The sequence below is a fragment of the Clavelina lepadiformis genome, chromosome 6 (assembly GCF_947623445.1).
Source record: "Clavelina lepadiformis chromosome 6, kaClaLepa1.1, whole genome shotgun sequence".
Classification (NCBI taxonomy): Eukaryota; Metazoa; Chordata; class Ascidiacea; order Aplousobranchia; family Clavelinidae; genus Clavelina; species Clavelina lepadiformis.
Genome location: NC_135245.1, coordinates 9,070,029 through 9,083,486, shown reverse-complemented (window position 1 = coordinate 9,083,486; position 13,458 = coordinate 9,070,029). Strand labels below are relative to the sequence as shown.

The 13,458-nt window shown below is 35.1% G+C and overlaps 1 protein-coding gene across 3 annotated transcripts in view; it reads left to right on the top strand.

Moving 5' to 3' along the window:
- LOC143461909 (stabilin-2-like) overlaps nucleotides 1–13,458 on the top strand; it is a 208,184-nt gene that overhangs the window by 88,579 nt on the left and 106,147 nt on the right. For all 3 annotated transcript variants that reach the window (XM_076959847.1, XM_076959848.1, XM_076959849.1), the window contains exons 15-17: nucleotides 842–969; nucleotides 4,410–4,564; nucleotides 8,270–8,459. In XM_076959847.1, coding sequence (XP_076815962.1) covers nucleotides 842–969; nucleotides 4,410–4,564; nucleotides 8,270–8,459 — 473 coding nt within the window. The remainder of the gene's footprint in view (nucleotides 1–841; nucleotides 970–4,409; nucleotides 4,565–8,269; nucleotides 8,460–13,458) is intronic.

Sequence of the window (13,458 nt, the reverse complement as noted above, 5' to 3'; positions counted from 1 at the left end):
GTTTAAGTCAAGAAAAGATTTCCAAATAAAGGATTAAGATCATTAATACACCATACAATGCTAGCGAAAGGGTTTTTACTAAAATACAGTGGTTAAGCAGTTGTGGCTCTTATTACCCCCCAAATGAAAAACAAGGTACATGACTTCGGTGTTTGGATCAAATATAAGTAGAATATTTTATGTAGCCAACAAGTAATAGGCATAATTAAAGTGTATAACAGGACCATTTTCTGTTAAAAACTTGAGCTATCTTACTTTTAGTAAATTTCTGCTGGTGAATGTAGATGCTAAGCTACAAGCTCAATTACTCAGTTTTGGCTATTGGTGCTAGTCTAGTACCGTGCTGGTAACCTTTCTAAAGCAAGAATGCTTGAACAATACATGTGTAATCCTAGACGACTTAAGAGAAGGAGTTAACATAATACCACAAAGATATTTTGGGTCATTAATAACATGCCAAAAGTGCATGCCATGGTCTAGTAGATGCCATTGTCATCTTGGATGAACTTACATATATCTAAGTAATAAAAATCCAGCCTTTTTGTTCTTCAAAAGAACCGAATGCATGCATTTCACTTTCGTAGTAACTTTAACGGTCAGTTTCCTATAGAAAAAACTACCAAAACAGCACTTTTGGTAGAAGGTATTCTCAATGAGAAGGGTGTTCCCACATCTTGACATTCATTCCTAAACCTGCCATGGATCAGTATAATACATTCTTGCTTGATATTGTGAAACGTTTATCTATAGACACAATATTATGTAAACTAAGTTTTAAGAAATTTTTTACTCAAATGATCTATAAATATATACCATAATGGGTTGTTTTTATTTCACACAGCAACAATGCATATATGAAGTTAGGGTCTCGAATTTTATTGGTCAAAGACTTGGTTGTAAGCACAGTTGCAAGAAAAATGTTACCACTGAAATTTGTTGCAAAGGATTTTTTGGAAGTGATTGTATCAGGTGAAGTTTGGTGTAATATAGTATTAATATATGCCAGCTGACTTTTGACATTAGCACACATAATCACAGTCATTTATTTTGTCTTTGAATGTGCATGATACTGTAGACTGAGTTGTCTATACTTATACTTCGTACTTGTGAGTTTTGGTGACTGTTTTACACAATTTGTGGTATGCTTCCATTCAACCATTGTGTCACAATGCAGTCATTATTGATTTACAAATGTGTACAATGCTACAATTATTTTTAGTGTGATTGGAATTGTTTTTTGAACTTAGGTTAAATCAGTTAAATTTGAAACATGATTTGCATGCAAACTTACTTGAATATTAACTAGAAAAGACAAGTTAATGTGATAGAAGGAAAAATTGCCCCAAAAACAAAGTTCGAAAAAAATATGGTGATGTTTATCTTGAGCTTGTTTTCGCAAAAGACAAGTTAATGTGATAGAAGGAAAAATTGCCCCAAAAACAAAGTTCAAAAAAAATATGGTGATGTTTATCTTGAGCTTGTTTTCGCTTGTATAAAATAAACAGACTTGTTGTTTTCAGTGTTTAGGTTGCTTCAAATTTTTAACAGTTAACCTCATCTTACTTGAACGATTTTTGGAAGTTAATACCTCTAATGTAGCTGAGACTCAGCCACATTCAACTTCAATTGTACCGCACAAAAAGTACATAACTTACAAGAGCAGTTGTTTCACCAATAACTTCACCAAATTTTGTAAATTTCATCACTAATATACATTCCAAGTTAATTGTTTTTAGCAGCCGTTATTCTACCATTTGCAATTAAGTAAAACCTTTCCATTCCCTAGAATTCCTTTGATTTTACCGTTTTTAAAGTGATTAATGACCTTCTTACATGACAATTGGCTGGTTGGCCAGTTCGATGTAATATTCTGCAGAGCGGCTTTTCGTGCCTTTAAGGTGTAAGCGAAAAAAGATATCTTGAATTTTGTGCTTCGTATTATTTTACTTTACCAATTTTGTCGTTGTACTGTACCAAGTGCCTTTAGCTTTGCAAGTGAACTGCTAAAAATGCATTAGTTAAAGTTTTTTTGTTTGAATAAATTCAGAAGTCATGTCAAAAATGGCCGTAAACTTTGGCAAGCTAATGATTTGCGTAATGCTTTAACATGTATTCTATTTACACCAAAATGTTGTTTATTAGAAGTTATAGGTTATGCGTATATACTGTACATGCAATGTGCCATAATATACAGAACCAAATTGTGGAAAATAATAACGTATAGCACAATAATAAATTAACAACAACAAATAACATGACAATATTGTCCATCTTTATAGTTACCAGTATATATACTAAAGTTGGACTTGTTTAGTACAATTGGGTCATATTTGCATAGTGTGTCTCATGCAAGCAAGACTAGCGGAGCTCTGACATTCATGCTTTGATTTTCCTAATCTACTTTTCCGTTTTTGTCCAATTTTGATAGTGCAGAAATTGCATCGTCGTTCAGTCTCACTCATCGCATTATTTTTGCAGAAGTAATTGTTGGATCCAGAGATGCTGAGAACGTTGTTCAATGCATAGTCAGATTAGCGACAAAATGACCCATTTTGTTGAGACACAAAATTATGTTATTTATAAATATCATATACTTAAGCTGTCTTTTATAACTGTCTTGTCTTATATTGCAAAGAATGCTGCTAAAAACAATCTATACCTAAGTTTCATGAAGGTGTGGTTTTAGTGGAATAAAGACAGCTTTCAAATAATGAAATAATGTTTCAAACATTGTTATGTTTTATGCCCTTGGTGATAACTTAGACGTAGACATTCATCAAGATTAAAACTGTGCAGCTTCTCTGAATATAATAGATTGGTATAACACATAAATGATCAGTACATTAAAAAGATGCCAAAACAAAAATTTAGTAACTTATGAACAAAATTTTTTTTTATTTCATTTGCATACTTTATTGTGCTCATGCCACAGGCTATTACTTGCTGCAAATTTTGTGCTTCATAAACAGATCTGTCTCCAATTTTACGCTCATTATCTCTTTCTAGTATTTAACTAGAAGCGGTTAACTTTTTACTACTTTGTTGTTTAATTAGATTAAAATTATATACCAATGTCAAAGTTTATTAAAATTGCATTCGGGTGTTTTTTTATTTATGGTGACAAAGTTGTTGAAGATTTGTACTTTTGTTAACCTATTTTAGCAGGTTACACTACAAAATTTTTTTTTAAATAATAAACAATTTTATGATTTCAAGTAACATTGACTGAATTTTTTGTGCTTGACAATGTGTTAGTTGTACAAGCACAATGTTTGATCGACACAGGAGGCTCGGAGCTATGGTTGAAAAATTTAGATGTCCAGTATTTTGAAAAAATTTTCTTATCACTTTCGCTGCTTCCTTGTAGGATCTTACTTAGTCTAATATTTTTCTGGCCACGAGCTTCGAGTTAATTTTTGGATGTAACCCGCATGAAACTATGAATTTAATGATTCTTTGTTACCATATAATTCTGGGGTCCAGAATTTTCTGCAATGGCTGATATACAGATGGTCAAGAATCAATAGTATATAGTCCAAAGCTGACTTCAAGAAAATATGTTCTGAACTGAAGACCAACACAACACATTATAAAGTCTAATTCAAATTCTAATACTACGCAAAAATTTTGGCCGTTTTTATTTTCATATTTTTCAAGTGCGAATCAACCAGATTCGCAGATTCAAACCTGATCATTCTGCTGTGCGAGAGTTAAGAAAAGCTATAGCCTACCAAAATGTTAATTGTTTGAATAATCATTAGAATAGTTTAATAGTCGCAAGAAACTTTCATTGTTTTGTACAGTAGAAGACAGGTTGATTGCTATTTGGAGTGAGATAAGACACGTTTAAGCATGATTTCTCTTACCAATAAATAGGCTAATTTTATTAACCACAGTTAGCACAACTTTCAAATTGAGTTGCACACAAAAATTTAAATTTATTTGTTTATTTACTGTACATGGTTATGAATTCAAATCGTTTCCCATTTGGCACACGTGAAGTGTTAAAGAAATATTTTGTATTATTCCTTATCCGGTATCACCTATTTTGTGGTTGTACAATTTTTTTCATTTTTAGGCCCCAAAAGCTTCAAAAAAATTTATTTGTTTATTTACTGTACATAGTTATGAATTCAAATCGTTTCCCATTTGGCACACATGAAGTGTTAAAGAAATATTTTGCGTCGTTTTTTTGGAAAGTTTAAAAACAATTGTCTGGTTGTCAGATATGCAAGTTATGCAGTGAGTCATTATTATCATGTGCAATTTGAATGCAATTTTTTGGTATAAGTACTCAGTGATTATTTACATATTGTAGTGCAGACTATCGAGTTGTAAAGCATTAAGGTAATGTAATGCAATGCTGTAATGTGTCTGTGTTTCTGTTTAGTGTCTATTTACATTTGCAGTTGCCCTGGACCCATACACAACCCATGTCATGGAAACGGCTTTTGTGAAGATGGTAAGACTGGCCATGGTGTTTGCAGATGTTATTCGGCATATGAAGGATCAGAATGTTCTTCCTGCCTAGATGCATCAGCTTATGGATTTGGTTGTGAAAAAAGTATGTTTGTTAGCATTGTGTCGGGTTTTTGTACTACTTTTGTATTATATTCATCATAAGCATGCTGGTCACAACCACAATTCCATAAAGACTCAATTAACCCGGATTTCAAAACTAGGAGGCGATACAACATACACATCATAAGACAATACAATAAAGATAGCACTTCAATACACTATACATTGTTTATAGTATTTTTTGCATCACTGATATCTCATAAGATATCAGGCGAAAGTCTCATTTTAAAACAGAACTTTTGAGGACTAAACTCGAACAAAATGTACTATCAATACAGGATATTTGATAAACAACAAACACAAGTAGTTCTACTGTTTGGCATTGAACATTTAAAACAACAGTTTTGATCAGCACTCTTCATCAGGATATTACAAAACATTTAGATGGATTCCTTGAACTTTAAGTATTTTCTAGGGTTTCCTCCTAAGAAAGTTGCATTGGGGTTCTTCCTAGAGGAAATGATTTCTGTTCGATTCAAATAAATTGATGTTTCGGATTTGGTAAATAATTTGATTGAAATATTATGATTACTCAACGTAAGTTTGGTCAATCGCGAAAGTTAAAAAGATTTTATCACGACAAAGTATTCCTCTTTTACCATAATTGTTCTTTTTCTGATTCTTACCTTTTTTCATTTATGAAACTTGTTCATTGCTCCCTTCTCAATCGTAACAACAGTAACACTATGTTGCCCTAAAATTGTTTAGATTCATCATGAAAAACTCTGTAACCGAGATTTACATTTGCCATTGTTTTGCTGCAACTACCAAAATGATGTGATGTTTGTTTGCTGTAAGACGAATGAATTTCAATTGCAGTGCCACCGACATTTTGAAAGAAAAAAAATAATGAAGACATTTCTACAAAAATAGTTGATCAAAATTTGTGGTAGCAAATATAGTTTAAAAAACTAGATCCTAGGTTTGTCCACAATAGTTTAACCTCTTCGTTATTAACAAGAAAAGAGTAAAATGGTTTGGGGTCCGAGAAAAATGGGCGTTTAAAACTGTCAAAGAAATGGTATGCTCTGAGCCCCTTTTGACCATGTATTTCCATTGGTTATTTCATGTGACACATCTAGTGTGGAAATAGTGCTGTTTTACTTCATTGTTTTCCTGAGAAAAGTAAACACCTGTCGTGAATGTTCCTAAATATCTAACTGAAACTCAGAGATGTTATCGTCATTTCAGACATTACAGTCATTTTGGTGTGTTTGCTTTGTAAAAAGTTTGCTAATATTTGTATGGCCGCAGATTTCTTTTGATGATTGATCATGAACTATTGTTGGGATTTTTTGGATTTTCCAGACCCATGTCAGGTTGGATCGGTTGGTAAACTGTTTTCGATGCTCTAAGTAGGTATTTTTTGCAAAAGTATTTCATCCAATTATATCAATTGTGATGAAGTACACTCACGATGGTTGGCATAAATCAAAAGTAACCAACCTATCAGAAAATCGTTTTGTTTTAGCACAAAATTTTCGCAAAATATTAACCTCCCTTTCTACAGAAAGCAATTGCCTGATGTAAGGTGCAAGATTAGTTATTCTTTAAAACCTTGAAAAACAGGTAGTTGACCTATTGCAGTTAGGTCACTGTGGACTACACAAGATGAAGCACCTTACAGATGCAGCCGTCTGCTGGTCGAGGATTGACCAAAGCATCATAACAAATTGTGTAAAACTGAACTACATGTACAAAAGAAGCCAAGGAAGCTTTCAAGTCATCACCGGATTCCAAAAGAAAGCAAAGAGTAACATTCATATTGAACACACAATCAACTTCATGGCCATTACCGTATTTTACGGACCATAAAGCGCACCCGATTATAAGGCGCACTGTCAATAAATTGCCTTGATTAGTTTTTTGTTCCTACATAAGGCGCACCGGGCTATAGAACGCAACGTATTTTAAGGAGTATGGGTTACCGTATAAATGTTACGTCACCTTGTTACGTAATAAATGTAAGCAAGTCACAATAGTACAATGAGCAAAAGAAAAAATGAGCCTAGTGAATATCACAGTTGCTAGTTGCTTTTACCGTAGTTTATTGTGTAAGATGGTGTTTTATTTATATAATAATAGTATCGGTACTAGTTTTGAGTGTAGGCAATAAAGCACTATCTGTATTTGATCCATACATTATGCGCACTGGCTTATAAGGCGCACGATCAATTTATGAGGAAAAAAAGGATTTAAATTGCGCCTTATGGTCCGTAAAATACGTTAATTGGTTTATAAAATTTTGATTCATTTTTTTAAAACACTCAACCATTTCTTAAAACGCTGATTCATTCAGGGCAAAATCTACAACCACCTTTTTCGTCGACACCTTTGGATACACCAACAGAATTGTCAGTGACAGCACCACAACTTTTAATTCAGAGGAAGTTTGTACTTAATGGCTGCATCAAATCACTTGTCAGCAAATGGGGCAGCTGTTTGGTTGGTATAAACATTCAAACAAGCTTTAAAGAAATCGACATAATGACATTGCCGCTTGAGGCTGTTTTCCAGTACTCCCCTATTGAATATCGTCACATGCTCTTACCTAGTAAACACTTTTCCAGTGAACTCTTGGTGGGGCGTTATGTACAAAGTTAGATGTGATCTCTGACTTTTACAGATCCGATGATGTAAGCTTAAAATAGCTTAACATATGGTTAGAGACAACGCTTTGAACACAAATATTGAGCATAAAATTTGTGTTATCCTTTAGTTTATAGTCTTCAAATAGGGTGAGTCTTTCTTTTCTGGTGAAGGTTGTTTGAACAAAGAACTGTCAATGTCAAGCTGGTACTAAGTGGACCTGTGTAATGATGGCACATGACCAATTACAACCATATTATATCGAAAATGGTGTGGTCTTGTAATTTTTAACCTTGGATTGAGGAAAGATGTTGGACGACATAAAACTTAGCAATGATTTTTTACTATTTGAACCCTGGCTACCGATCTTGCCTTTGACCAGGTTCTGGTGGAAACACATTTTTTCTTTTCTTTTTTGTTCTTCAGAACTACTGAGCAGGAGCAAGTGTTGTTTATGCTTTGTTCAAGGGCACAATGAAAGCACCACTAGAAATAAAACCTGGTTTGCATTTTTGCAAACAGTCCGAGCCCAGATAATCTACAAGAATATGAAAGGAAATTATGTCATTGTTTTGAATATTATCCAACTCACTGACGTTTCATTCGACTTTTACTTAATTACAGCAATTATATCTCTAAGCACACATGACGCCACTGATTGCGTAGTAAAAACTTAATTCTATAAACATTTCAATCAAATGCTATTTCGTTATGCAAATGTTTTCGTTTTGATAAATTATTAACTTCTCCAGTTTTGATTTTTGGAAAACTCTATTTCTGAAACACAGTTATATTTGTGCAAACTGGACGCATTGTTGGGGTTGTGAACTGTTGTTAATTGTTGCTTGATCGATTGTTTGTTAATCTGACTCCAAAACATTGTTTGCTGCAGCAATGTAAAGTTTTGAATTGATTTTTAGTTTGGGTTAAACCTTAGCCCATTTTTACAAATTTCATAATATAATTTTTAGTGCAACAATACTTTTAAACAAGCTAAAAGACTCATTTCAAAGCAGGGACATTTAATTAATGCTTGTTTTAGTTAAGCTCACTAACCTAATCTTACTCAATCAGTGGATTGAATGCTATTTTTTGCTAGACTGCTCATGTCTTCATGGAACATGTGACAACAGTGTAGTGAGTAGAGGTAATTGCATTGCCGGGTCTTGTGAACTTGGATGGTCTGGGGAAAATTGTGACAGGAAAAGGAAGGAATGTGGCCAGGAACAAATAGCTTGTCACCAACATGCAACTTGTGTGGTGTTGGATCCAAATGACAACACTGAAGAGTATGTAGTTGCTTATATTTTTAACCATATGTTGTTTGACAATTTGACTGACTAGTGCTCAACATCATGGTGCAATAGGCTGCAAATGGACACAGAAAGCTGGAAGACCCATCATGTTCATGTTATTAACATGTACTATGAGTAACCTCACATAATTTATTAAAAATAAGTTATATCAGCTAAATTTTTAGCCTTGTATTTTCTAAGCTATTTATTTTCTTGGTCTTTTAATAACTTTCATTTATCACCATTGTAATTTCATTTGCTTCATAGAATATGCCCATTTTTTAGTTTGTAATTTATATGAAAAAGTTGCATTGGATTTGGGCATTTGATCTAAAATGTCGTTTTTAAACTGTTAAGACTATTTTTAGATAGGCTTAGATACCTACACCATTGTTATAGCCTCAGTTTTGCAGCAACAAAAAAGAAAGCTGTGCATGGCAATGCAGTGTGGCAGGTTAGCTCAAGGTCAAACATGTTTTTCCCTGCTTAGTATTTTTATTCTTCGCTGTTACTACTGACAATCTCATCATTTGGCAAAGCTACTGTAGATTTTAATAAGAAAAAGTCATTGCCAATTAATTCGGGTTTTCTTATTTTGAACCTCAGGTTTTGTGATATAAAATGAGCAAACAACATACCTGGCCATAAGTGACAAAATACAGTACGATAATTCACTGGCCTGCATTTTTCAACTTTAAATTTTTTCTTCACTAAAAACATGCAAACATAGCTAATTTTGAGGCACTGATTCTGAATCTGTGGTCCTTTTCATTCTAGCACATCAGGATTTTGAGATAACTAGCGTTTATGGTGAATAATCGCAAAATAACACAATGTGTACAACAAGCTTGACTTGAAAAAATTCACTGTTTGAACAGAATTGTTACACATCTTTGTCTTCTCATGATAAAACAAAAAAGATTTTTGAAATATGGCAACAATAACGATACAATCCAGTAAAATGATATTTATTGAAAGCACAACAGTTCATTATCTCGGTATCTATCTTAATGAAAATGCGCGTCTTCCGGCTTCTTGCATGTTTAGTAGAGTCCTCTCTTTTAAGACACCAGCAGTAGCCAGCAATCATGCTGACATTCCACTGTCCCTGATAGCGTTCCTCCATCACCATTATCTCCTGGTGAAAACGTTCACCTTGTTCCTCACTAAACTTTCCACAGTTATCTGGGAAGTAGTCGAGGTGGGAGTGTAAAAAGTACATTTTGACGCTCATCCTATACCCAAGTCTCTGAAAAGCATCGAGCATATCTGTAACAAGCTGTCTGTAATTGGAGGCTCGGTTATTTCCAAGGAACTGCTGGATAACAGCTTTTAACCCCTTCCATGCTTGCAATTCTGTTACAGACAAATGTTTTTCGAAATCTTCATCCTTTAACAGTTGTCTGATTTGAGGTCCAGTGAAAAACCCTGCTTGCAGCTTAGCTTCTGATAAAGACGAAAAATTTTCTTGCAGGTACCTAAATCCTTCTCCGTCTTTGTCCATACCTTTCACAAAGTTTTTCATGCACCCTAACTTGATGTGCAAGGGCGATAAAATAACTTTTTGCTGGAGCAACAAGAGGATGTGAGTTCACATTCTTAGATCCTGGCAGAAACTCATCTCTTGGTGGCCACAATTTCCGAGTAAAGTGGGAAGTATCCGCCCTACTGTCCCAGAGACAAAGAAAACAGGGAAATTTAGTGTAGCCACCTTGAAGTCCTAGTATGAGAGCTACAACTTTTAAATCAGCACATATCAACCAGTTGCGCTCATGGTACTTTATCATTTGCAACAGCATTTCTATGTTTTCATAAGTTTCTGACATCTCAGTAGAATGTGCAACAGGTACTGATGGCACAGATGGCCTATTGTACAGCAACACAGCTTTCATGCTCGTCTTTGAAGAATCTATGAACAGTCTCCAATCTTCTGCTGAATATAATATCCCAAATGTTTCAATCAAACCCTGAACATTCCTACAATAAACAAGAGTATTTTCTTTACTAAAAAATTCCGCCAATTTTTTCTCTCTGTGGCGGTACTTGTGCCCTTTTCTAGAAGATTCTTTTCCTTTAATCTTGACCCTAAAAGTTGTGCAGGTTCTTTTGAAAGGTTTAACTCTCTTGTGAGGTCATTCAGCTGAGTTTGTGAAAACAACTTGGGAGAGTCATCGTTTATTTTTTCCTGATAGTGCGCTTCATCAACTGCACTTCTTCCAGATTCAGATTCTGAAGAGCTTTGCATCTCTATTGGAGGATTCGGCACAGGAATTTTATCACAATGTGGTACAGGCCTCATTGCTGACTTTAAATTGGGGTACTTGATTTTGGATTTGTTTCTTCTGTTAAACCCCTTAGTGTTCACCATACAAAAAATAACAGTCATTGTGATGGTTTTGTTGCTCCCTACATACCACAGGGACGCCAAAAGGAAGGCTCTTGAGTTTTTTCTGGTACCACATACGTAGTTTTGATGCACACGATTTGCATGCAACATGTGGGGCAAAGTCTTTATCCTGGTCACCAAGTTTAATGCCAAAATAGGCGTGATAAAGTTTCTTTATATTCTTTGTTATGTTGCATCTGTCAGCTGCAACTGTGAACTCTCCACAAATATAACAGAAATAGTTTGGTGAGCTAGTACATTTTTAGGCATTTTGATACTTAAAGAAATGAAATCTGGAAATGAAATCACAGTCACTTGTCTGCATTATGATTTATGCGATTTGTCTGTTTCACGCATAAACTTCAGTGTTTGACTCTTAACTGACAGTCTGTAAGTCCTGATATCATTCAAATTCGTCTGTTTGATAACAACAGTATAATATAAACAGAAGCAAATTTAAAGTTTAAAACACTAAAACACATAAGGTTAGTATCTACACTACAGATAAAACTAAGTAAAACTAACGGATAAAACTAACTTGTTTACTCGTCCTGAACTAGAAAAGTTGCTTCAATAGCTGAAGTAGTAGAAATGTAAACCACAAACTTAATTGAATGGTAACTATTGATAAAATTGTAACCGATAAGAGCTCCATGTGATAACAAAAGTTATTTTATTGATAAACGATATCATTTTGACAACAAAGTGGGGAGTAAAACGCAAAAGCGAAAAATTGTATGGTTTTTCAACAATAACTTTAAAACCTGATGTGACAGATCAAAAAGGATGGCATTTTTGAATTCAGCGCCCTAAAATTAGTTAAAAAACGTAGGCATCATCTGGAATAAAATTTTCATGCAGACCAATTATAATCTTTACTGTGGCATAACAGTATGCACCTTAGAAATGTAGCTTTTGAACTGTCATGTTGAATTTGGGGTCTTTGCTGTATCATTAGCAAGCATTCAAAAATTTTCTGTTTCACAGTAGATTGAGTAATCCATTTGTAATAACGGAAATGGTGAAAAGGGTGAACTGAACAGACAATTATAAATAATTGTATCCTTTAATTATACAGCTTTAATAAACAAGAACTAAACTAAGCTGCAACACAAAAAGTAAATTTAGACAAAAGCATAAAAAGGAAACTGGTAGTCTTAGAATGGTAAATCGTAATCACGCAACTGAAAAGAACTGAGGAGCGTGAACGGAGAGCATCATTGGCGTGATTGCGAGGTATGCGACAAAGCTGCAAGGGGTGTTGATTAGGGGCCGCGAGGAGCGTTGCATTAATCATTACATTCTCCCGGCCCTACAATGAAGCATAGCGTAAATAAATATAACATGCGAATTAAATAAATCAAAACGCGTCAATAATACCAACAATTGCACACCAGTACGACGCATCAACAATAGCGTTAACAAATCGCGTCAACAATACCAACAATCGTGCATCAGCACAACGCATCAACAATAGCGTTAACAAATCGCGTCAACAATATCAACAATTGCGCATCAGTACAACGCATCAACAATAGCGTATGACAAATCTATGGTTCGGCAACATATCTGATTGGAGGCACTCCCTTATTGCTGCGGGCCGACTGACGAATCTCCGCTTCTGCCGGTTCGATTACCATTTGCTCAGCTGAAGTTAAGGGCACTTCAGCGGATTGTTCAGGTTTGTTAAAAATGTTCTAAGTATCTTGGATTTGCGGTGTAGCAGTGACAGGTTGTTCACTTTCAATCTCGTGCGGCCGACAAGGGGCTAGATCCTTCAAAGAGACCGTTGATTCCCTTCCATCCTGATATCGGACACGTACGTACGTTGGATTTGTGTCGACCAAATCAACTTCATCGACTAAAGGCTCATGTTTGCTTGAGCGGACGAATCGACGAAGGAATACTTTGCCTGGACCCACCAGCCACGATGGCAGAGCCGTACCATTTTCCGATCGTCGGTTAAAGGCGAAAAATCTTTCGTGAGGTGTAGCATTAGTTGAGATGCATAGGAGCGAACGGATCGAGTGTAATGCACCGGGAAGCACTCGTTCCCATTCAGAAACATTCTTTCCCCTTGACTTCAGGGCGAGTGTTACGGCTTTCTATATGATACCGTTGTACCGTTCAACTTGAGCATTTCCAATAGGATGGTATGGAGTACAGCTGCTCGTTGCTATACCAAGGCCATGCAGATAGGATTGTAGTTCCATTGACAAAAATGATGAACCTCGATCTGAATGAATATAGTTAGGTAACCCTACAAGTACGAATAAAAGTTTCAAACTTTCGACAACAGTTGATGAGTGCATGTTCGGACATGGTATTGCAAATGGAAGTCTCGAGTACTCGTCAATAATTGTGAGTATGTACTTGTTTTTACATTTTTATGGTAGAGGTCCTTTGAAATCGATACTAACACGTTCCATAGGCTTTGTTGCTTTGATGAGGTTCATTTGAGGCATTTTATAAAACTGGGGTTTACATTCTTGACAGACACAGCAGTTCAAGCACGCTTTGCGAACTTCTTCAGTGGAAAAAGGCAGGTTCTTTGTTCGAACGAAGTGCAGTAATCTTGTTACACCTGGGTGACACAGCATGTCATGA